A 23,798-nucleotide genomic window follows, 5' to 3' on the forward strand; every position below is an offset into this window, starting at 1 on the left:
CCATGGAGGCGGGGTTTTGGATTCACCCTTTCCTTACCCGCTGGCTGCATGCTGGCTGCAATATTGGATTGAATTTCATTCTCTGTCCTCCGTAGTACATGCCTGCACAAGACAATCTTGCCTTGCGCAGGCGTGTACTATGAAGGACAGAGAATGAACTTCAATCCAATATTGCAGCCAGCATGCAGCCAGCGGGTAAGGAAAGGGTGAATAATTTTAGACATTTTATAGGAAGAGGATTAACCCATAGTTTTCCAGGAAATGAAGATACTCCAGCCAGCTATTGGTCACAATCGCGCTTAGCACCCTTGGTTTCTCAGAAGCTCTCCCATCATTGGTGGTCATTGAACTCCTCCAGCAAATTTCCCAACTAAAAGGATAAAACAACGTGAAATGTTGTGTACGGTGACACTTTATTCTCATATGGTAAAAGTGGCATTTAAAAAATAAAATATTAAATTAAAACTCATCTCCACAACCAACAGGCTGCAGATAATTGACAATATAAATGTCCAGTTGTGCGCTTGACTTGGTCTTGATTCTACGGACTTCTCTGACTTCAAGACCGGCATCTCTCCCCGATTCTGTCCCCAACTAATTCATACACATTCTTTTGCTTGACCCTCGAATATAATCTGTAAATTATGACATATACTAATAATTCTTCTATGTTAAATACTCCATAAAGTGTCTGGTGATACAGATATAGCTTAATGTCAACAGAAGTCCTCGTCTTGGATAGAGCTTCCACCTTTAGGCGCTGTGGTCTAAGGCTTAGGAGTCATTTAAAAAAGGTCTTTATAGACAAAAAAACAAAAAAAAAAAAAAAAAACACAAGAGCGTCGCTTTAAAACGAAAGTCCTTAAAATGGAATTAAAACGCCAATATGGAGGAATCCATCTTTATACAGGATGAGGACGGTGGTCTTCAATTAATAATCACTTGGTCTTCATCACCTTCAGATCTGGAGAGGAAACAGGAAATGTAAAGCTGACTTGCGTGGCCGATGAGCATGTAACGTGGTATGCAGTGGAAAAAGGTCAGTGAGATGAAAGAATGTCATGAAAGATCGAATAATATACATTTAAAGTATGGAATGAAGATTAAGAGGAAGAAAGCCGCCTCTAGAGCCACCGACTGTAGATAACTATCCTATAAACCAACGTGCATTACCATAAGACTTGGGACCAGAGTCTTCTCCAAAAGGAAAGAACTCCCAACCTTAGATAGACGTTTTACCATACGACATGGCTAATTAGCAAATCAATCATAGTAACCAACAGAATAAAACTAAATTTGATTTTTTTTGTTTTTTTTTTATTGAAGATCATCATTTAAAAAAAAGGGGTATTCCTATCTCCAAGATCCTATCCCAATATGTAGTAGGAATATTAGCAAATTCCTCCAATTAGAAATGTAGTATAGTTCTCCTGATTCACCATGGTTTTTTTCTCATGTGCAGGCACTCCAGTAGCTTAAGGTATCCATGGTTATGACAGTTAGCTAGTTGCTAGTGGTCGTAACCATGGATACCCAAGCTACTGCAATGTGCTGCACATGAGGAAAGAAATAGCAAAGCAGAAGAACTATACTACATTTCTAAAAGGATGTATATGCATTCGTTATTTTTCCTACTGCATATCGGGGTAGGATCTTGGAGATTGTAATTATCCTTAAAGGTTTATTCTCAACAAGGGGACACAGCAGTCTTACCATATTTATCAGTAGTCAGACACACACTAACACTATAAATGGAGGTTTGCTCAATTCAATCATTTCCAGGTTTTTTTTTTTTTTTTTTTTTAAAAGACAACTTGTACAAATAGGATTCCAGCCAAATCCTATGTTGAATAGGAATTGATGTGTTCTGTATACTTGCTGACCACCAAGATCTCTTGCCATTGACCTTCTTCTATAGGGCCCATTACACTTTCCCATTTTATTTTGGAATGTAATGGATACTTTGCCAAAACCAGATTTAAAAAACAAAACAAAAAAACTGTATAGTACAGAGATCAGACCACTAGAGTCAAGTAGTGATTCTACGTATTATTATATTCTTAGGTATATGGCTTTCAGGATAAGACCCTTTGCCTGATATTCAGGTCTCAGCTGAAGACATTTATACAGTTCGAAGGTAGGTATCCCAAACTCATTTTGTAGTTGAGAAAATTCATTCATCTAGTCACCTACCAAAACATGAAAGTGTCTGTAGATCCCCCTCAAAAATAATCTTACTAAACCCCTTACTGTTAAAGATTAGAAAGCCAAGGGGTTTCCCAAACTGAGGGACCCTTTGTAGACTCTGAATTTCTAACCTTCCATCATAGCCGATGAAGTAAGAACGTTGGAAATGAACCCAAAGAGACCCTAAGCTTATGAGCCTCAAATGTTTCATATAACCTAGATGACCGAGAAGACTCTGCTCCTTAGGATCATGTCATGCCCTGATATGTTGGAGTTGGGCTACTATAAAAAAAAGCCCATGGATTTGGAACTCACAGACCACCACCACATTGGTCTCTTTGCAATGCTACCAGTCTAATTCTTGCTTTGCTTACCCCTGATTAGTTCCCTGAACATGAGGATAATTTTATTAAAAGTATCTCAGGGGTATCCAGATTGGTGGGGAATTGTGTAAAACATAGCAGTTGAGGCATCCATATAATTTGAACTAAATAGGTGTGGCCCACCTATGACAATGGTTATTCAGACTGGTTTTGTGTTAATGCTCCCATAGGAAAAAAAAAAAAAATAATAAAAAAAAAATATATATATATATATATATATATATATATATATATATATATATATATATATATATATATATATATATATATATATATGTATATGTATATGTATATATATATATATGTGTATATATATATATATATATATATATATATATATATATATATATATATATATATATATATATATTTTTTTTTTTTTTTTTAATCTGGGCATTGCAAGCTGCATCACCACCATTCTGATGACCAATTCCCTTTAAAGAAAGCATTAATGGATTAATGGCCGATACTCACGGTTGTGGGCAGCAGCAGCAGAACACCGAGCAGTTGGCGGAGCTCATGCTTCGGAATTTCCCCGAGCTGGGGCTGTCCTTACACTCCGCTATGTATTGCTGGAGTGCAGATACATTTTCTTCTCCAGCATTCTGAAACTGGGGACCACAAAAAGCATCAATAAAAATCAGGAGGAAAAAAAAAAAAAAAAAAAAAGGGGATTAAGAACTGGGAACTGGACAATGACCACCAATTATCCAAAAGGTTTACCTTGATGGTCTCGTAGGCTCCTGTGATCAACGCAATGAAAAGACTGAGCACCATGTAGATAAAAAGACTGATGAAGGTATATAGGTAGAGCTGGCTGAACAGCCATACTAGATAGTTGCTGTTCTGCATCTCCGAGAAGGTCACAAACATGTCGTCACCATTTATAAGGGAGAAGAGGCACTCAGACACCATCGAGAGGGACCGAAACTGGGAGAAAAACCACAATGTTACTAGAAACTGAATGCGAGAGAAGAAAGGATGAAGGAGCGAAGGGAAGTCTTCCTCACCTTGACATGATAGGGTCCCAGCACGATCCAGCCACAGAAGCAATATCCCAGATAAATCACGGCAGCACAACAGCAAAAACGAATGACGTTGGGTAGAGCAACTCGGAGTGTCACAATGAGAACCTACAGGAGAAAGGGAACAATTGTGACGCCAAGCAGGTGAAAAACAACCAGAAGCTGGCAAAGGGATCCATAAATGTGATATCTGCCTTTGATGGTAACCTCTCATCAATACCAATGATAAATAACAGTTTTGCCATAAGGAAGCAGATCCATTACTGATGATGAGTGATCACCAGGTATTAGGAATTTTCTTGTAGGTTATTGGTTACTTAGAGGCACCCATTATCCCTGCACTCACAGCACTATCTGACCAGGCCACGTGCAGCAAGAATGCCAGCTAGATTGAGGATTACTGCCGTATAGATCAAGACCATGCAGAGTTCAGGATCCGTTTAGAAATAAAATACTCACATTATATTTCTGAAAGAAGCTCAGATATCGGATGACGCCAACCCAAACCAACAAGGTCGAGGTTCCCAACAGGATGCTGCAGACATCGTAACTGGCAAACGTCTAGAACATGGAAGACAGGGCAAAGAGACGAAAAGGAACAAGACTTTAGACTCTGTAAGTGACTTAAGTCTACACATAGGGTGGAGGACATTTGGTTAGACCCAGACAGAGGGCACCTAGAGATGGCACCAGAACCACATTTCTGACATCTTGAGGACAGTCATTTGCTTTTAGAAGGGCCACAAATGGAATGTTTGTAGAAGTGCTGCCAAAAAAGGCCCAGCACATTAGAACCTGGTCTTAATTTTGCCTCCATTTAACTTGCACACTGAGAAAATCTATTAAAAAGCTTTGGACGATATACATCACCATCGCTGACTAGATGAAGACCTAAAAGACACGCTTTAGTCTTCTGTCTGAAATTGGAGCTCTATGCCAAGTATACCTGCATGCACGGCTGATTTTATTCACCAATTTAGCAGTAAAATCCAAGAGTACAAAACGCACGTTTTGCTGCGGAGTTCACTAATCTATATAGAAAACTGTAGAAAGCGTCAAGTACGGATGGTAGAATTGATTCTCAGAACTCAAGACTATTGATAGGTCAGTAATCTGTGACCGCTGGATCGGAGGTCATCAAATCCCTCCATACATTCATGGCTCGTTTATTTGACTATGTGTTATGTCTCAACCTGCAATGATGAGGTCATGCCAGCCCAGAAGAGCCAGCAATGCCACATGGTAATGAGACTCACAGGCCTCCCCGTCTGGTGGTCACAGGTTACTGACCTGGCCGATGACCTGGAGTCCTGGGATTCAATTCTTCCAGCTCTAGTTGCTACAAAATTTAAGAATCTAACGCGGGTCGATTTCTGAGAGATCGATCTCCAAACTATCATGATGAGATTTAGTAAAGTCACGTTTTCTTCACCAATTCTATATTCTACAGATTCTCAGTTGCAAAATCTGCATTTGTGTGTGCAGGCGACCCAAAAACCTCAACGCAAATAAGGCCTTAGAGACAAAAGTCTCTGATCACAACATTTGCACATGGGAGATACCTTGGATTCGATCCCAATCTTCATGACTGTTCCGGAGAAAGTGAGGATGTCGCTAATGATGAGCAGCAGGTACCAGCCATTCACGAACTCCAGCCGGTCAGACAAGGAAACGGCCAAGGAGTGACGGGTCTGCACAAACGTAGCAAATTCCTACAGACACAAAGTGATAGCGTTATCAGCAAACCACTGAGTAACACGCCTCGCTACAGCCCGGCAGCAACACTCCGAACTTACACTCTGCAGCCGCAGGCCTCGTAGGATGGATCTAGCGCACAGGATGAAGGAGAGGACACAGGAAATGATCACAAAGACATCGAATGCCAAACGAGAGTGGTTGTCAGCTGTTGGGAGGTACAACATATTGAAATACCAAAGCCAAGAGGGACACCTAAAAAAAAATGCTCACATTGAGGAGAAAAACATAAATGGAAGTTTTGCAAACATTCATCTCAATATTTTCAGACAGATTTGGTGCTGCTGCTCACCTCTTCCAAATACATTAGGATCCTTGCATTCCTTAATGGTCGCATCATTGTCCAGTTGTATTTTTACCCTCCCACTGTGCGCTTGGTTATCAAATATGATCTGCATAAGATGGAGAGGAAAGTGTATAAAGTCAACTATGGCTATACACAGAGGACACCGGAGTTGTACGGGCGATCTTCCCTCCGACACAATCCCTTAGAGGACAGGACTCACAGTGATTGTGAATGTGTAACAGTCAGGGATCTCGTTATTAATGATGGTCTGGATGTTAATTGCTTTCAGCTGAAACTGTACAGTGATGTTGATCAACCTAAGAGAAAATAAAGTGAAGCAATGAGATTAAAAAGGGTAAATCCCTGCAGGAAGCGAAACGTCTGCGTCCTCCGTAACGATCTTGTAGAATGTAGGGGGGCACAGAGCTGTGCAAGGAGGGCCAGGAACGCAAGATGTGCTAATGTGTATTAAGTTTCACAAGCGACAAGTTTAAAAAAAAAAAAAAAGGCATGAGGATCAACCAAATAAATTTATGACCATTGGGACCCCCACTAAATCATAAGAACTGGTCCACAAAGTGCCCTGTGGGAATAGAGCAGTAGGGAGCATGTGCGACCTATACAAGTGGTGGTTGCACATGCTCACTACAGCGCCATTCACTTTTTGGCTCATTTCGTTAAACGCTGTGACATTCGGCAGCAATGCTTACTTGTGAAATTTAATGCTAAAACTCCGGTAGTTGTGAACTGTCTCGGTGGGATCTGCGTACACGCAACCTAGAAGAGATCGCACAGAAAGATGGATGTGAAAAATCTAATTATATGCATGCTAGATTTTGATTGGATCAAAAAAAAAAAAAAAAAGTTACCTGTGATGACTTTGGGATCGATATCGAACGTATCATTGGCAGGATCGATGTGGCCCTTGCGGTAATACTGCTGGCACATGGAGAGAGCCGACTGGTTGGCGGAGCGAATGTACGCATAGCGAGCAGTGGTTTGGTTTTGTAATGAGATGAACTGAGATAAAATGGAAACTGGAGTTATTCTTCAAACTTCTTGGTGTAAGTTTGCACTAAGATTAATGCAGAAGCAGTGGGAAAAAAAAACAAAAAAAAAACACACACACACACACACACACTACATACTAACATTCCGGTGTCTGTCGCATCCCCCGGCGTTCTGCTTCCCTGCACTGTGTCAGCGCCGGCCAGCCGTAAAGCAGAGCACAGCGGTGACGTCACCGCTGTGCTTTACGGCTGGCGCTTACACAGTGCAGGGAAGCAGAACGCCGGGGGATGCAACAGACACTGGAATGTAATAAGTCTGTAGTTTTTTTTTTTTTTTACATTTACACTGGTAACCAGGGTAAACATCGGGTTACTAAGCGCGGCCCTGCGCTTAGTAACCCGATGGTTACCCGGGGACTTCGGCATCATTGGTCGCTGGAGTTCTTAGGCAGTTTGTTGGTCTGGAGCAGTCAGGCATAAAGTCTTATCACAATCCCAAATAGGAAAGACAATGGCGATAGTCGAAAACCTAAAGTACCCCCCCCCCCCTCCCATCAGACCTTGAAGGGTTTTAAAGCCATTTACAAACAATTTGTAATCCATCACTCAGTGAGAAAGATTGTTCACTAGGGGAAAACATTGAAGACAGCTGGCAATATTCTCAGGAGTGGAAGTCTCAGCAAAATCAGCCCAATGTCAGACAATGCAATACTCGGAGAAACAAAAAAAATAAATAAATAAAACCACCGGAGAGCTACAGCTCTGGCTCTAAAGGCCTTAGTTACAAGGTTAAGAGTTCAAGGATTGAAGTATGGCTTGTTTGTAAGGGTTGCCAGGAGAAAACATTCCCTTTAACACACACACAAAGTATGCAAAGTTGCATTTGAACAAACCAAGAGCTTTTCAGCAATGCCCTTTGGACAGAGGAGACCAGAGTGGGTATGTTTGGCTAGGATGTCCTGCACCATGTTTGGAATGAAACAGCATATAAGCGCATACACCTCACACCAAGTATCAAGCAAGGTGGTGAAGGGGTGAGGAATTAGACAGGGGTCGCAGCTACAGGAGCTGGGTAACTTGCAGTCAACCATGAGATCTTCTCTACACCAAAAGTATTCTAGAGTCTAATGCGAGTCCATCAATGCCAAAGCTGGGGATCATTTTCCCGTTATGCCCAAGCACAGCAGCAAATCTACACCAGAATGGCTGAAGAAGGAAAGAGTCAAGATGTTGTAAAGGCAGAGTCAAAGTCTAGACCACAACCCAATTGAAATGTTGTGGCGGAAGGTTAAGAGCAATGCAGAAACGAATCTCTGGACTGAACCCCTTCATGACGGAGCCCTTTTCGTTTCTGCATTTGTTTCACGCCCCTTCTTCCCAAAGCCTTAACTTTATTTTTCCGTCAATATGGCCATGTGATGGATTATTATTTGCAGGACGAGTTGTACTTTTGAACTACACCATTGGTTTGACCCTACAGTGTACTTAAGATGGGGAAATTAAAAAATCCAAGTGCGGTGAAATTGCAAAAAAAAAAAAAAAAAGTGCAATTAAACAACTGTATTTTGGATTTTTTTTTTTTTTTTTTTACCATGTTCACTAAATGCCAAAACTGACCTGCCATTATGATTCTCCAGGCCATTAAGAGTACACAGCAAACATGTCTGGATTTCTTTTTCACCACTTAAATTTAAAAAAAAAAAAAAAAAAAAAAAAAATTGCGTCATTTCCCGAGACACGCAGCGTCTCCATTTTTCAGGATCTGGGGTTGGGTGACAGCTTATTTTGTGTGTTCCGACCTGATGTTTTTATTGATCCCATTTTGGTGTATATACACACACATGTTCTTTTGATCATTCGTTATTGCAATGTTGTGGCGACCAAAACAAACGTAATTCTGGGGTTTTGACTCATTACGCTGTTAATTTTTTTTTTTTTTTTCTTTTGGCATGCTTCAACAGTTTCCATGGGAGACTAGAAGCTGCAATAACCCGATCGGCTCTGCTACATACAGGTGATGGTCAGATAGCAAGTGAGCAATTCTACTTCATACAGGCAATGAGGGCCAACCACTGGGCGGCGCTCATAGCAATCCGGCAGTGACAACCATAGTGGTCTGCTGGAGACCTCTGGTTGTCATGTCAACCCATCGTTGACCCGCGATCACGTGACGGAAACGTGCGTTAAATGCCGCTGTCAAATTGACAGCGGCATTTAACTAGTTAGCCACCGGTGGATCGCGATTCCACCTGCAGCTGTTACAGGCACATGTCAGCTGTTTGAAACAGCTGACATGTACCGGTAAAGATGTGTGCTCAGCAGTGCAGCCCATAGCAAAGGGGGAGACACGACATGCATATTACATGTACGGCGCGTGTCATGAAGGGGTTAAACAAGTTCGTAGAAAGCTGGCAAAACTCTCCAAGGATGATGAGAGACTGATAAAGTCTTAAAGAAACCGATTACGTCAAGCTCTTGCTGCTTGCAGGTGGTTCTACAAGCTGTGGATTCAGGGGAGCACTTACCTTTTTACATACTCTCTGGACTTTGGCCTAGATTCTGGTCAATAATGGCACGGTATAATTTGTCATGTGTTATTCACTTGAAGTTTTACTTAAAGGGGGTTGTCGACTATTCAGAAAACCCCTTCTAAATCTTTTTCCCCCCTCCAAGTAAAATAAAGCTTACACTCACCTCTAGTGTCATTCCAGCGGTGTCGGCATTGGCTCTCCCAGAGATTGCATGACATTATGTCACGCGATCCCTGCAGCCAATTTGCACTGGCTTCACTCTCCTCTCTTTGCACAAATCAGACATCCAGAGGAAGTGAGGGCAGTCACAGCTCTTGCTTTCTCCAGATGTCTTGATTTGTTTAAGGAGAAGAGAGTAAAGTCTGAGCCAATTGGCCGTAGGGCTCGCGAGACAAAACGTAATGAGAGCCCCAGGGAAATGTCATGTCACGCAAGACTTGTAAGCGCCAGTGCCAACACTAGAAGTGAGTATAAGTGCTATTATCTTATAAGGAGGGGTTGTTTTAGTAGTGGACAACCACTAAAAAAAAAAAAAGGGGAGAGAGACACCAAGTACCCAAGATGTCAGGAGACACGCAAGGCCAGCTAGCTTACACATACTGCTAGCTACATAAATATATGATGAGTGTATGGGTTACAGTAATGTCCCTCACCTGCTCCACTGCATAGAACAGGTGCTCGTAGACGTCACTCTGGGTGTAGACGGCGTAGGTCTTATCCGAATCGTCCGTGTAATCTTTCAGGAAGAGATGCTTAAACGCCACCGTGTTCTCCTCCCTAAACTGCACAACCATCTGATTACTGAGACCAAACAGGATGAGCTGCAGGAGAAAAGAGGGATGAGGAATGGCGGAAACTTGTCTCGCAATATAATTCTGCTCTTCATTTACATTACAGAAATACCAAACATTTCCAGTTTTTTTATTAAACACCATTTTAGTTGTGGGAAAAAAAAAAAACCAAGTTTGCAAATAAATGTTTGGGTTGTGTTGCCATTTTCTGAGACCTATAACGGTTTCATTTTGTGGTCGATGGAGCTGTAGGACAGTTTTTTTTTTGTTTTTTTTTTTAACAGGGCAAGATGACTTGACATACCATGTTGAGATGTGAGGTTATTAAAAAAAAAAAAAAATTAAAATATTTGTTCGGCCTGTGTCAGTTGGGCAAAAGCTCGTACATGTTGAATTTTAACATGCCCGATCCTATGTTGACATGGGCAACAGCCATTGTTAGATGTCGCTAAAGAGGAGTTAGTTCCCCTCGCCTTACTGAAGACAGTCGAACGTTATCAAAAAGTGGGGCTATGAAGTAGGGAAGCTGGCTTGGACTCCATGAACGACCAGTTATTAAAAATGTCTGCGACTAACAATTATTAAGCAACAACATAAGGGACAGGAGGAAAAAAAAAAAAAAAAAAAAAAAAACACACCACACAACAACAACCACACACACAAAAAGGTGAGAAGTTATTTTATCACCACTAGGACACCCTGGCTATTCCCCATTCTCTTGATAAATAGGGGCCTTTTGCTGATAGAAATGGCAATATAAAATGTAATGCTCTATGAAACTTAAGACAATAACTGATTTTTTTTTTTCATCAGGAGCCGGAACATTTCTATGACTTGTAACCAAAACTAAGGCCACTTTCACACATTTAGTATTTGGTCAGTATTTTACCTCAGTATTTGTAGCCAAAACCAGGAGTGGAACAATTAGAGGAAAAGTATAATAGAAACATGTCACCACTTCTGTATTTATCACCCACTGCTGGATTTAGCCTACAAATACTGAGGTAAAATACTGAACGTGTGAACAAGGTTTACCTCAGACTCTGACCGCACAGCCCTGATTGAGAGCAGCCATACCTGTACTGTGACCAACATGATCTTGATTAGCTGCAGGGCCAACTTGTACGGTTTCCTCCCCTTGGCTCTGTACTTATCACAAGGGCTCATGAAGAAATACTTCAGCCGCCGCCGAAGCTGCACCTCCTCTGGGCTGGATCCTTCACACAACCTGGAGCCATAGCAGGGCAATGGAGACAGGAGGCGCTGACGCTCGGCTGCAAAACAAGTCAGAAAAATGGTGAGGACATCTTCACAAAGATGAATAAACATGAGGGATGTTATGTTGGCAGGGCCGGCGTCAGCACCCAGCGTACCCGGGCAAGTGCCGGGGCCCTGGCAAGACAGGGGGGCCCATTCAGGGCCGGCGTTAGGGGCAGGCAGCTGCCAGTGCCTACAGGCCCGCTCCAGGGGCCCTCAGCTAGCGGCACATCACGCCGCTGCTATGGGGCCCCTGTGAGGCAGGGGGGGACCGCCTGTCGCCAGCTCCCCCACCGCCGCTTTGAACTTTACCAGCGTCTGCCGGTAAAGTTCAAAGCAAATGATGGAGGAGAGAGTGTCACCTGATGCTCCCTCTCCCATCATTCCCCACTCTGCCTCTGACACTGCCGCTGCGGGTGCGCGATGACGTCATCGCGCACTCGCTGTGTGTCAGGCAGTGCAGCGTCAGCCGCCGAGACCAGAGCAGGGAGGGAGCAGCGCAGCGTTGAAGAGTGTTTTTTTTTTTTAACTAACTGAGTACTGGACTATGGGACCATTCTTGGGGGGAGGGGGCTGTGCTGTATACTACATGGGTGTATTATATACACTACCTGGGCTGTTATATGCTACGTGGGCTGTGCTATATACTACATGGCTGATCTATATACTACGTGGACCGTTTTATATACTATGTGGCTGTGCTATATACTATATGGGCTGCTATATGCTACGTGGGCTGTGCTATATACTACATGGCTGTTCTATATACTACGGCGACCATGTTATATACTATGTGGCTGTGCTATATACTACATGGCTATTCTATATACTACGTGGGCTGTGTTACATAATATGTGGCTGTGCAGTGTGCTATATACTATATGGGTCGTTATATGCTACGTGGGCTGTGCTAAATACTACATGGCTGTGTTATATGCTATGTGGCTTTGCTATATACTATGTGGGCTGTATTATATACCACATGGCTGGGTTTATATGCGATCATTTATCGTGGTATGTGTTAAAGGGGGGCCCACTGAGACTCTTTCGCCCGGGGCCCTCAAAAACCTGGAGCCGGCCCTGTATGTTGGCCACGTCGTGTACAGTACAGACATGCTCCAATCAGGAAACTGCAAAGGACTGAAAATGCTGTCAGGAAAAAAATGGTTGAGATTATAGAGAATATTTGAGCACTTCATTAGAAAGGAAAAGAGTCCAAAAGAAAAAAAAATTATATGTGTATTCCCAAAAATAGGAAGAGTGATATATAATCATGGTTATTTGCACTTTTTAGCCACAGCTCCTGATCATCACCATGGTAACAGACTACACCCAGGTTCTTTGTAGTCAGATTCTGCAATCACTGTCCATGTCTCAGATTATTCTTGCTAATTTACCGTTGATAGGGGGCAGACTAAAGGGAAACCGACTACAGGACCTGATTACTTTGCATTTGTAGTCTGTTACCATGGAGACATAGGAGGTGTAGTCAGAAAATGGATATGCGTATCCTATTAGGTTTTGCTTTTCACTGGATGTTGTCAGTCTGACCAACTATGACCAGGGACAGTCGGTGTCTGACTGCTGCTTATCCTAATTCTCATAGGAAATGGTGTGCCCACTCTGACAAGCGGCATGTGGTCAATAGTGGGGAGTGCTCACGGTATGTCTCATATGGGGGGGCCACAAGATAACAGTCCACCTCCCTTGGGTGGTTTGTACCACGCTCCGTAGTAGTCCGGCTATTCTTGTACAACGGTTGGACGACTTCAGTGTAGAATCAAGGAGTATAAATCACGTTACAGATATGAACTATGGAGATTCAGACCAAAAAAAAAAAGCAAGTGGGTCAGTACAGAACAATGGGCCATTGACATCGGCCTTTCAGGATGTGAGAGGCAGCACGAAGGGAGCGGCGAAATTATGATGGGAAATAAGCAAAAACAATGACATGGCTATAAATAATGGAATATATGAAGTGGAAATTCAAATTTAAAAAAAAAAAAAAAAAAAAGGGCTGAACTTTAGGAGAAGAAATGAGAAGGGCACAGTTTGATGGGTTGGTCGCATTACTGAATAAACTCTGCACATATCAAGATTCAGGAGGTAAAAAGGGAGGGGAAAAAATAAAAATCAGAAAATCAAAACAGACGATGAATCATTCTGAAAAATCTGCAGAATTCGAGATGATATCACAGAAGTAAGAAGCGGGCAAAAGGATAGAGGACACCACAAAACAAGTATGCCGAAGGGCAAAAGGAAACCTTGAGAAATGTGTATGAGTTATGGTACTTATTTTAATTTTTATTATGCCCCTGAAACAAAGATTATACATGACACTAAGGTGTAAGCCACAACCCTCAATGCTTCCTGCACTGTAATATCAGGTACAGCCACTACCAAAACACAAAGCGGTGCCTGGTAAACCGGGCTGGGGAGCCAGCCAGTCACATGCCATGCATACCAGGGTGCCATCTGCAAACATCAAATGTGCGTTTCAGAAAACAGTGTGACTGGATCTGGACTCGCCTCACCAGGACAGACCCTGTGCATAAAACTAACTGTATGCGCCATTCAGTTTTCCATAATTTCTGCAAAAGTTTGAACTAAAACTTAATCATTTTTCCTAAAAAGATGGAGGGGAAAAAAAAAAAACAAACAAACAAACCAAACAACATTCTATGACGCGCGCGCGTGCACGGTCTCTCCTGGTGATCGTGTATCATCACATGATCCCTGCAGCCAATCAGCTGCTTTTCTTTCCGCACCTTCGGACAAGTCTCTTACATCCAGAGGTGAGCGCTGCTGCTTTGTCCGGGTGTAAGCGATTTGTCCAAAGGTGGGGAAAGAAAAGCGGCTGCTTTACTGAATAATAAGCCAAAACCAGAGAAAAGACAATGTGTGCATATACCCTAAACAAAATAAAAGTAAAAAAGCAACTGCATTAAATAATTTTACTAAGTACCCTATGTTAACTATTTAATGCACTTTTTTTTTTTTTTTACTTATTTATTTTCATCAGGGTATATGCACAGATTGCATTCTCTTTGATTTTGTTTGTTTCCATGGGCAGTGTGAACATGCTTTTACGTTATGCATCTTTTGGAGTCATACTCCGGCTCAATTTTCTGTATTTTTTTTTTTTTAGTTTATAAGAAGTTGTGATGAGCGAACGTGCTCGGATAAGGAGTTCTCAGCATGCTCCGGTACTAACCGAGTGACTTCAGCGTGCTCAAGTAATATGTTCCAGGTATAATAGACATAATATTCGAGCACGCCGAAGACACTCAGTTAGTACCGGAGCATGCTGAGATTACACCTTACCCCAGCACGCTCACTCATCACTAGTAATAATCCCAAGGGAGGGATACATTTCACCCACGAGTCAGTGAAACTGACAAGCTTGTTTGCTGGTTCCCCATGACTTTTGCTATGTGCACAGAAGATGCCCTCCAGTACACATCTGCCGGTGTCACCATCGCCCACATCATCCAGACAAGACCACGGAAGTACCTGCCTCCAGCACAGACGAGCTACAAGAACACCGATTCATTAATCCTACTGCAAATCCCCAGAACTCCATCCACCTGAACTACACAGACCGGTCACTGACAAGACGGCGTAAGGAATCCATTAGTTTCGGAGATACGGAGCAGACAGTCACCTCCTAGCTATGCTGCATATGTCACTGGCAAGACGGCGTAAGGAATCCATTAGTACCGGAGAGATGGAGCAGACAGTCTAGCCATGCTGCACATGTGGACAGTCCCCTATAATTATATGTAATCACTCATCACCAGAAGCCTCTGCCACATAGTGCACATAAAATACTACCGCCCCTCTGACACCCATTTTCTAGATCCTACAATGTCTGGCAATAGGTGTAAACTCAAGGATGCCACCCCATTTTTTTTTTTGACACGTTGACAGCTTTAAGACCTAAAGCTCTGGTAGATTAGAGCAGACGTTCGCACATCTGTAGAAACACTGGCTTCTCGGATCTTGAGATTTGTCAAGCCCTTCATAAAGAACACAGACCCGTTCACATCAGTCCTCGCTTAACCCCTTAATGACCGCCAATACGTCTTTTAACTGACCTGAGATATAAGAGAATAGCCTCCCCATACAGATGACAATCCAGCATCTGTTGGTTGTACACTATAGCTGACAACTTGCTCTATCAGCCACGATCAGTATTTGCACCTTCTAAATCTGTTTAACCCCTTAGATGCTGCTGTCAATAGTGACTACATCATTATAAATGGTTAACAGAGTGTGGGGGCTTCCTCTTTATCCCAATTGGTGCCCTCAGATCATGATTGTGTGGTCCTGATGTTTGCGATGGCAATTCATGACCAAATAGCGGCTTTAGAGTCTGACGGCTTTAGTAATCTGTTTAGAAGTTACCGACATTTAGGTGGTAAAAATACACATTTTCATTTCTGTCATACCACTTTGCATTAATTCCTGTAAAGCACCTGAAGGGTTAATAAACTACCTGACAGCAGTTTTCAATATGTTTAGGGGTGCTGTTTTTAAAATGGTATCACGTTTGGGGGTTTCCCAATATATGGAACCCCTAAAGTCACTTCAAACATGGATAAGTCCCTAAAAAAATAAATTTTGTAAATTTCTTTGAAAAAATGAAAAATTGCTGCTACATTTTTAAACCTCCTAAAATGCTAACAAAATAAAATAACATTTTACAAATGGTCCTGATGTAAAGCCGACATGTGGGAAATGTTATTTATTAATGGTTTGCTGGTGTATGACTATCTGGATTAAAGGGATAATCATTCAAATTTAGAAAATTGCTAATTTTTTAACATTCTCAAATTTTTGATTTTTTTTATAAATAAACACAAAAAATGTTGAACTAAATTTACCATTATCATAAAGTATAATGTGTCACGAAAAAACAATCTCAAAATCACTGGGATTTGTTGAAGCGTTGCAGAGTTATTACCACATAAAGTGACACTGGTCAGATTTCAAAAATTTGGCTCGGTCACTAAGGGGTTAAATATGATATTTTAGCTTGGAAGCTTTTTTTTTTTTTTTTTTTTTTTATACAGGTATCAATAGAGCAGTTTTCATTTTGGCCATTAGGTCACAACAGACTGATGATGATCTCTGCAGCTTTGCTGTACAGACTAGGGCATGGGAAGCAGAGCCATTTCATTATCAGAAGACGGTAGAAGATCGTAACAATTTTATAATACTGCTGGAGGCCTAAATTAGGCACAGAACTAACCATGTACGCAGCTCCCCTGTAACTCCATGACGTCTAGATTTAAAGGGGCACTGTATATTCCTCTGCCATGTACTGCTAATATAGCTGCTATAAAAAAGGGAGCGTGTTCCCAGAAATAATAATAATAATATTATGCCATGGAAGACCCTCATATTGCAGCACTATCCTGCATTCCATACAGTTACACAATCTAATCATGTAAAGCGTCTGGCGTCATTCCCATCTGCTGGACTAGACCCGAGGAAAGATATCCTGACCGCGAAGCCGTGAGGCCGGTCCCGTGCCCCTTCCCTCCTGAGTCCAACAAGACTTAATATAATCCTCGTGCACTTCAAATGCAAAAACCGCCATCATAAAAGCCAAACCATCACACGGTTCTGTCCCCACAACCCTGGATTTTCCCACAATTTGCATCGGTCTCTTCTAAAGCAGCGAGAACGAGCAAGTTAGAGAGGTGGTCCAGGTCAGTGACGACCGTGCCCCAGCCTTAGAATAGGTCTTCAGATTGGTGCGGGTGGGAGGGCGTCAGAACCCACCAGTGTCTTTCCAGCGCTCACTTCGATGTACGCCACTTCAAACACTATCGGACCCCCACTAACCTGACACTGATGATCCAAGGGAAGAGTCTGATGGTCGTATCTCGGACGAGGATCGTCACGCAATGCTCGGACTGGCCGTTGGCTCTACCCACCCGAGCGCTGCATAGAAATACACGCCATCATGCTCGAGTCGGGAGAGCCGCCGGCCAGTCCGAGTATTGTGTTACGATCCTCGCCCGAGTTATATGGCCGCCCAATTCTTCCCGTAGGATAGATTCCACAAGTCATGGACGGCCACTTTAAGGGGATAGTCCGATCTCAACGTTTACATGGGCGAGAAGGGAATAATCCATCCAGGCACCGACCACCGGAGGAGGCGACACGGGAACAGCCGAGAACCGTTTCTGTAACGCCTGTAGAAATAAAGGAGTCCTGACACCCGCGCCTCCAGTCGTTGGAGCTGGGCGAGTCTTTCCTGCGTCAGCCGTGAGGGGCAGAGAGCGGAAGAACCCCCAACTTACAGAGGAGATGTGGGTCCTGCAGATATCAAGAGCCGGACCCCCCTATAAAAGGAAAGGTAGGGGCTCATCCACTGCTATGGGGGTCTGCAAAGTGTTCAGTCCCTTCTACCATCAACCTCAATAGTCTGGTTCTCTGCATTGAGAAAATGGATAAACAGCCTCTTGGGGGGGGGGGGGAGGGGTCCGGTTCTGACAGCACAGCCCTCTCCGGTGGTCACACACGGACCCGTCGCCCCCTGTGCATGGGCGATCTCTGTAAAGGGAAGAGTAAATCCAAAGGAAAAGTTACTGTTACCAATACTAGTGCATCCAAGCATGAGAGGGGGCAGAGGTGACCCTGGGGCCACATGCACGGGACGGTCACGGCCGGCACACCCCGAACGCCACTCAGATCAGCATGAAAGTAAGGGGGGACGTGGCCGCATCGTGTGAGCGCAGCCTATGGCAGGATGAAAGGACACTGAGGTCCGGGAGCAGCAGCGGCAAAGCTTAAAAGGGGCTCCGCATGTAATCCGAGAGCAGCGTCATGTAGGGACAGAGACCCTGATTCCAGGGATTTCTGCTTTTTTAACAGCCAGTGCCCAATATAAAAAGGCACTAGGATGTGGTTGATCGCAGCCCTCTCCTAAAGGAGAATGGCCCCCAATAAACCAATCCCGGACCCCCAGACCAGGAGGGCGCAGCAAGAGGCGCAGCTCAGGGGGAGCCAGTCTCAGGACATGGCCGCAAACATTTTCTGGAAACCTTTCACACCAGTTGGATTTTTGGGACAGTTCTTTCAGGACACGGGATGGGAAAATTAATGGAGTCAGGGGGGAAAAAAAAAAAAATTTCCATTTGGAAGATGGGACGAAAAAAACCCACGTCTGCATCACTAAGGGGTTAACAGCGCTCCGGTGACTGCACCGCGCAGCCGCACTCGGTACCTGCTGTTGCTGGGCCGGACTTGGGGTTGTCGCTCAGGCTGCGGCTCCGGCGCATGGAGCCCATCGTGTCTCATCTGCGGGGGGAGGACGCGCTGTGTCCGCGGGAGCCCGCTCAGCCTCCGTCCCATCAGTTCTCCCCTCCGTCTGGCTCTGATCAGCTGACCTTCCCTGCCCGGTCATATGACCAGGACACCTGCCCCGCCCCCCTGCACGTCACTTCCAACGCTCCGCCAAGGGAAAAATAATGGGCGGACGTGACGTCATGAAAGGGGGCCGGTGTACATACCTCTTGGCTGTGATTGGCGCGTTTACTCCCGGCAGACCACGCCCTGTTAATAGCGCGTAGATTAGTGAAATGTATTGTCCACAAGTCCCGCCCTCTCAGCTGTGATTGGAGTGTTAATATGAATATTAATTAGCGCTAGCTCATTAGTGAGGCTCAGGTTATCATGGGTGAGGCTGATGGGCTGATGATGAGGGTGATGAATTGAATCCTTTAAATAGTAATTAACCTTTTAGTCATTACTTACTGGTAAAACTTTTGCTCACTTATTTTCCCATCAGGCTTCCTGTGTTTATCATCATTTTCCTGTGTTCAGGACATCAGATGTCTTTTCTTTTGCGTGTTTCTTATCACGTTTGCGTGACCCAACCAAGGAGCGGTGCCGATTAACGCCTTCTTCGCACGTCCTGTTATTTCTGGTACCGGAGCTATCCGTGTCCGCGTGTTACATACGTGTGGGATCAGTGTGACACGTACCGGTGCCTGGGAAGAGCTGTACAGTTTGCGCTGTTCCCCGGCGCCGGGTGCTGAAGGCCGCTCTCATCATTGTCGCCTGGTCTCCCTGAGGTCAGTGCGACCAGGCGACAATGATGGGAGTTGTAGTCAGCCCCCACTGTGTACATCGTATGCAAATAACTAATTAAAAAATGTGGGCTAGCAAGGGAAAGGCAGACAGCTGGGGGCTGATGTTACTAAGCTGGGAAGGGGGACAATATCCAAAAAGGTTAACAACAGCTCACAGCTGTATACTTAGCCTTTACTAGTTAGTTTATGGGGGACCTAAAAAAAATGACATAGGATCCTCCTATAATTTCTTACCCGCAAAAGCTAAACAGCCGTGTGCTGATATTATTAGCCTGGGAAGGGGCCAGGGATATTGCCCCCCCCCCCTACCAGGCTACCAACATCAGCCCTCAGCCCCCCCAGAAATGGCACATTCACAAGATAGCTTCGCTCTTCCCACTTGTCCTGGTGCGGTGGCAATTGGGCTAATAGGGTTGTGGTTGATGTCGGCTGTTTTATGGCCGCTGACATCAAGCCCAGGGGTTAGTAATGTAGAGGCTAGTGATGAGCGAGGATACTCGTTGCTCGGGTTTTCCAGAGCACGCTCGGGTGGTCTTCAAGTATTTGATAGTGTTCAAAGATTTAGTTTTTGTCACCTCAGCTGAATGATTTACAGCTGCTAGACAGGCTGAACACATGTGGCGATTCCCTAGTAACCAGGCAACACCCACATGTACTCTGCCTGGCTAATAGCCATAAGTCATTCAGCTGAGGTGACAAAAACTAAATCTTTGAACACTAACAAATACTCGGGAGACCACCCGAGCGTGCTGGGGAAAACCCGAGCAACGAGTATACTCGCTCATCACTAGTAGAGGCGTGTATAAGAATCTTCCATTAGTCATATTGTAAATAATACACAGCCAGAAATGAAAGACACTGACTCATTTATATGAAATATACACACCCCACCCTCTATTTCCCATTTATTACTGTAAAAATTAAAATGATAAAACACCATATTCCTCACCTGCCTGACGACAATCCATTTGACCCACGAAGAAGTCTATCTCTGTTCCATCTGGATCGCATGACTGAGCGGTGGCATGATGCGACTGCTCAGCTATGAATCCAGGACACACTGAGCTGAGCTTGGGGCGCAGCTTCAGTGATGGGCGGTAACGTCATAGAGGTTACCGCCGGTCACTGCCATCTGTTCCCACGCTCAGTTCACTGAGAGCTGGCCGATGAACTGCGGCAACCTTCATGACGGCACCATGAGATTCTCAATCATGAATTTGAAACACACTTAACCCCTTAATCCCCGGAGGTATTTTCATTTTTGCATTTTTGGTTGTTTTTTTTTGCTCCCTTTCTTCCCAGAGCCATCACTTTTTTTATTTATGGCCATGTGAGGGTTTTTTTTTTTTTTTTGCGGGACGAGTTGTACTTTTGAATGACATCATTGATTTTAACATATCGCGTACTGGAAAATGGGGAAAAATTCCAAGTGCGGTGAAGTTGCAAAAATAAAAGTGCAATGCCAAAGTTGTTTTGGATTTTTTTTTTTACATGTTCACTACATGCTAAAAATGACCTGCCATTATGATTCTCCAGGTCAGTACGAGTTCATAGACACCAGACACGTCTAGGTTATTTTTTATCTAAGTGGTGAAAAAAATTCCAAACTTCGTTAAAACAAAAATAAATTGCGCCATTTTCCGATACCCGTAGCGTCTCCATTTTTCATGATCTGGGGTCGGTTGAGGGCTTATTTTTTGCGTGCCAAGCTGACGTTTTTAATGATACCATACTGGTGCAGATTCGATCTTTTGATCGACCGTTATTGCATTTTAATGCAATGTCGCGGCGACCCAAAAAATGTAATTCTGGCGTTTTGACTTTTTTTCTCGCTACGCCGTTTAGCGATCGGGTTAATCCTTTTTTTTATTGATAGATCGGGCGATTCTGAACACGGTTATACCAAATATGTGCAGGTTTGATTTTATTTTTATTGTTTTATTTGAATGGGGCGAAAGGGGGGCGATTTGAACTTTTATATTTCTTTAATTTTTTTAAATATTTTTAAAAACATTTTCTTTTACTTTTAGCATGCTTCAATAGCCTCCACGGGATACTGGAAGCTGGCACAACCCGATCGCCTCTGCTGCATAGAGACGATGATCATATCACCTGTATGTAGCAGAAATGCTGACTTGCTATCAGCATTTTTTTTTTGTTTTGACGAAATTTTATTGATAGACTTAGGTGCGGATTACATACGTTTTTGATGTGTTTCTGCCTCAGAAACGCATGTAGAACGCATGTGTGTTTTTCCCTGCAGAATTTCCACACCTAACACAAGTCTATGGGCAAATTCCGCACCACAGGTCAAACCCGCACCACAGGTCAGTTTACGCTGCATTAAAAAGAACAGCGGGCATGAGATCTCTATAAATCCCATCAATTTTGCTGGAATTGTAAGACGCTGCGTGTCTGAAGCAGCAAAAATGCGTAGCGTCAAAACCGTGATAAAATAACGTTGCGGGAACATAGCCTAAAGGGCTCAAATGGTCCCTATGAGAAGACCAATACTATTACAGACCCATGATAGTTTGAGACCTTGTTATAGATTTTGCTTTGGGGTCCATGAGCTTCAAATGACACCGCTGGATCCTGGGAGTGCTCAGTCCACAGAGAACATTGTCACCTATCCATGGGTTAGGTGATAACTTCTAGATCGATAGGGGTCCGTCCGCTGAGAGCCTCACTGATCAGCAGAATGAAGGCCCTTATATCCCCCCATATGAATGGAGCAGTAGTGCGCATGTCCGATCTCTGCTCTATTTATTCCATATGGGACTGGTAGAGAAAGCCGAGCGATGGACACAACTATCTCCTGCAGACCATAGTCACTGTGCAAAATGTCGAAACTATCACTTCTATTGATGAGAGATAATTAGTGGAGCTCTGGCCTCAGAGGCTCCATGTCCTGGATGTAGACTGGGGATTATCACGGGTTACAGCCGGGCCAGAACACAATGGTGGTGACTCTATATTATCACTTGCTATGTTGGAAGTCTGTAGAAGACACCGGCTTTGGGAGGTCTCCATACAAGATGTTGTCTCTTTGGTTGATAAGATTATCTGACTGTCCTTAGATAAACAAGGATACAATGTAACTAATCAAGTGATCTGAGTAGACAATCACCTACATGAAGCATCCACCACCCATCAGATGACTTCTTGGCAGACGGTATTATGCAACCTCAGGGCCATACCAAACCAATCCCTGGGGGGAAGGGGGTTCTAAAATATATCAATACAAGTAGATCCATTTGAACTTTATGACTTTTCAGATGATAGGACTGTCCTCCAAAAGTCCTCTCGTGATGTTTTATGGCTGAGATTTCTCTCTGACCCTTGCAGGGTTAAACATGTTTGGAATATATTTCCCTCCCATAGAGGAAGTAATAAGCCGGCGTGACGTTTGTTCTTACCTGCACCCAGGTGACACTTAACCAGGCAAGTTGTTTAGTTTGTTCTCTACGATATTTGCTTTGGACGGGGTTGACAATAGGTCCCAATGATTTTATATATTTAATTAGTAGATATTATAGTTCTTTTTTTGTTTTGTTCAGAAGTGAAAGTAAAATTTTCCAGATAGGTCAGTAGCTGTAATGGACATTGTTCCTTATGTTACAACTAGATGGTGGCCCGATTCTAACGCATCAGGTATTCTAGAAAATATGCATATCCACGTAGTATATTGCACAGCTCACGTAGTATATTGCCCAGCTACGTAGTATATTCTCCAGCCACGAAGTATATTGACCAGTCACGTAGTATACTGCCCAGTCACGTAGTATTTTGCCCAGTCACGTAGTATACAGCACAGTCACATAGTATATTGCCCAGCCACGTAGTATATTGCCCAGTCACGTAGTATACAGCACAGTCACATAGTATATTGCCCAGCCACGTAGTATATTGCCCAGCCATGTAGTATATTGCCCAGCTACGTAGTATATTCTCCAGCCACGAAGTATATTGACCAGTCACGTAGTATATTGCCCAGTCACGTAGTATACAGCACAGTCACATAGTATATTGCCCAGTCACGTAGTATATTGCCCAGCCATGTAGTATATTGCCCAGTCACGTAGTATATTGCCCAGTCACGTAGTATATTGCCCAGCCACGTAGTATATTGCCCAGCCACGTAGTATATTGCCCAGCTACGTAGTATATTGCCCAGCTACGTAGTATATTGCCCAGCCATGTAGTATATTGCCCAGTCACGTAGTATATTGCCCAGTCACGTAGTATATTGCCCAGCCACGTAGTATATTGCCCAGCCACGTAGTATATTGCCCAGCTACGTAGTATATTGCCCAGCTACGTAGTATATTGCCCAGCCATGTAGTATATTGCCCAGTCACGTAGTATATTGCCCAGCCATGTAGTATATTGCCCAGTCACGTAGTATATTGCCCAGTCACGTAGTATATTGCCCAGCCACGCAGTATATTGCCCAGCCACGTAG

General features: G+C 43.6%; 2 protein-coding genes across 2 annotated transcripts in view; one reads left to right on the forward strand and one right to left on the reverse strand.

Annotated features, from left to right (window-relative positions):
* Nucleotides 1-394: 394 nt before the first annotated feature.
* Nucleotides 395-18,668, reverse strand: MCOLN1 (mucolipin TRP cation channel 1). Its single transcript, XM_069766817.1, has 14 exons — nucleotides 18,466-18,668; nucleotides 11,046-11,242; nucleotides 9,831-9,998; nucleotides 6,506-6,656; nucleotides 6,347-6,413; nucleotides 5,857-5,953; nucleotides 5,643-5,742; nucleotides 5,392-5,498; nucleotides 5,158-5,307; nucleotides 4,055-4,156; nucleotides 3,581-3,703; nucleotides 3,294-3,500; nucleotides 3,045-3,181; nucleotides 395-964 (listed from the first exon to the last, which is right to left on the reverse strand). The coding sequence occupies exons 1-14, from the start codon at nucleotides 18,527-18,529 to the stop codon at nucleotides 928-930; spliced, it is 1,707 nt and encodes a 568-aa protein (XP_069622918.1). The 5' UTR covers nucleotides 18,530-18,668; the 3' UTR covers nucleotides 395-927.
* Nucleotides 18,669-22,733: 4,065 nt separating this feature from the next.
* The window catches only part of PGLYRP2 (peptidoglycan recognition protein 2), a 43,081-nt gene continuing 42,016 nt past the window's right edge, over nucleotides 22,734-23,798 (forward strand). The window contains exon 1 of the mRNA XM_069766821.1: nucleotides 22,734-22,777. The gene's annotated coding sequence lies outside the window, so the exon portion shown is untranslated. The remainder of the gene's footprint in view (nucleotides 22,778-23,798) is intronic.

Source organism: Ranitomeya imitator, chromosome 4, assembly GCF_032444005.1.
Source record: "Ranitomeya imitator isolate aRanImi1 chromosome 4, aRanImi1.pri, whole genome shotgun sequence".
In the NCBI taxonomy this organism is placed as follows: domain Eukaryota; kingdom Metazoa; phylum Chordata; class Amphibia; order Anura; family Dendrobatidae; genus Ranitomeya; species Ranitomeya imitator.

Coding starts and splice junctions, on each gene's coding strand:
- MCOLN1 (XM_069766817.1), bottom strand. CDS start 18,529: ATGGGCTCCATGCGCCGGAGCCGCAGCCTGAGCGACAACCCCAAGTCC. Junction 3,182..3,293: donor GAGCCTACGAGACCATCAAG/GTAAACCTTTTG, acceptor TGTGGTCCCCAG/TTTCAGAATGCTGGAGAAGA. Junction 965..3,044: donor TGCTGCTGCTGCCCACAACC/GTGAGTATCGGC, acceptor TTTCCTCTCCAG/ATCTGAAGGTGATGAAGACC.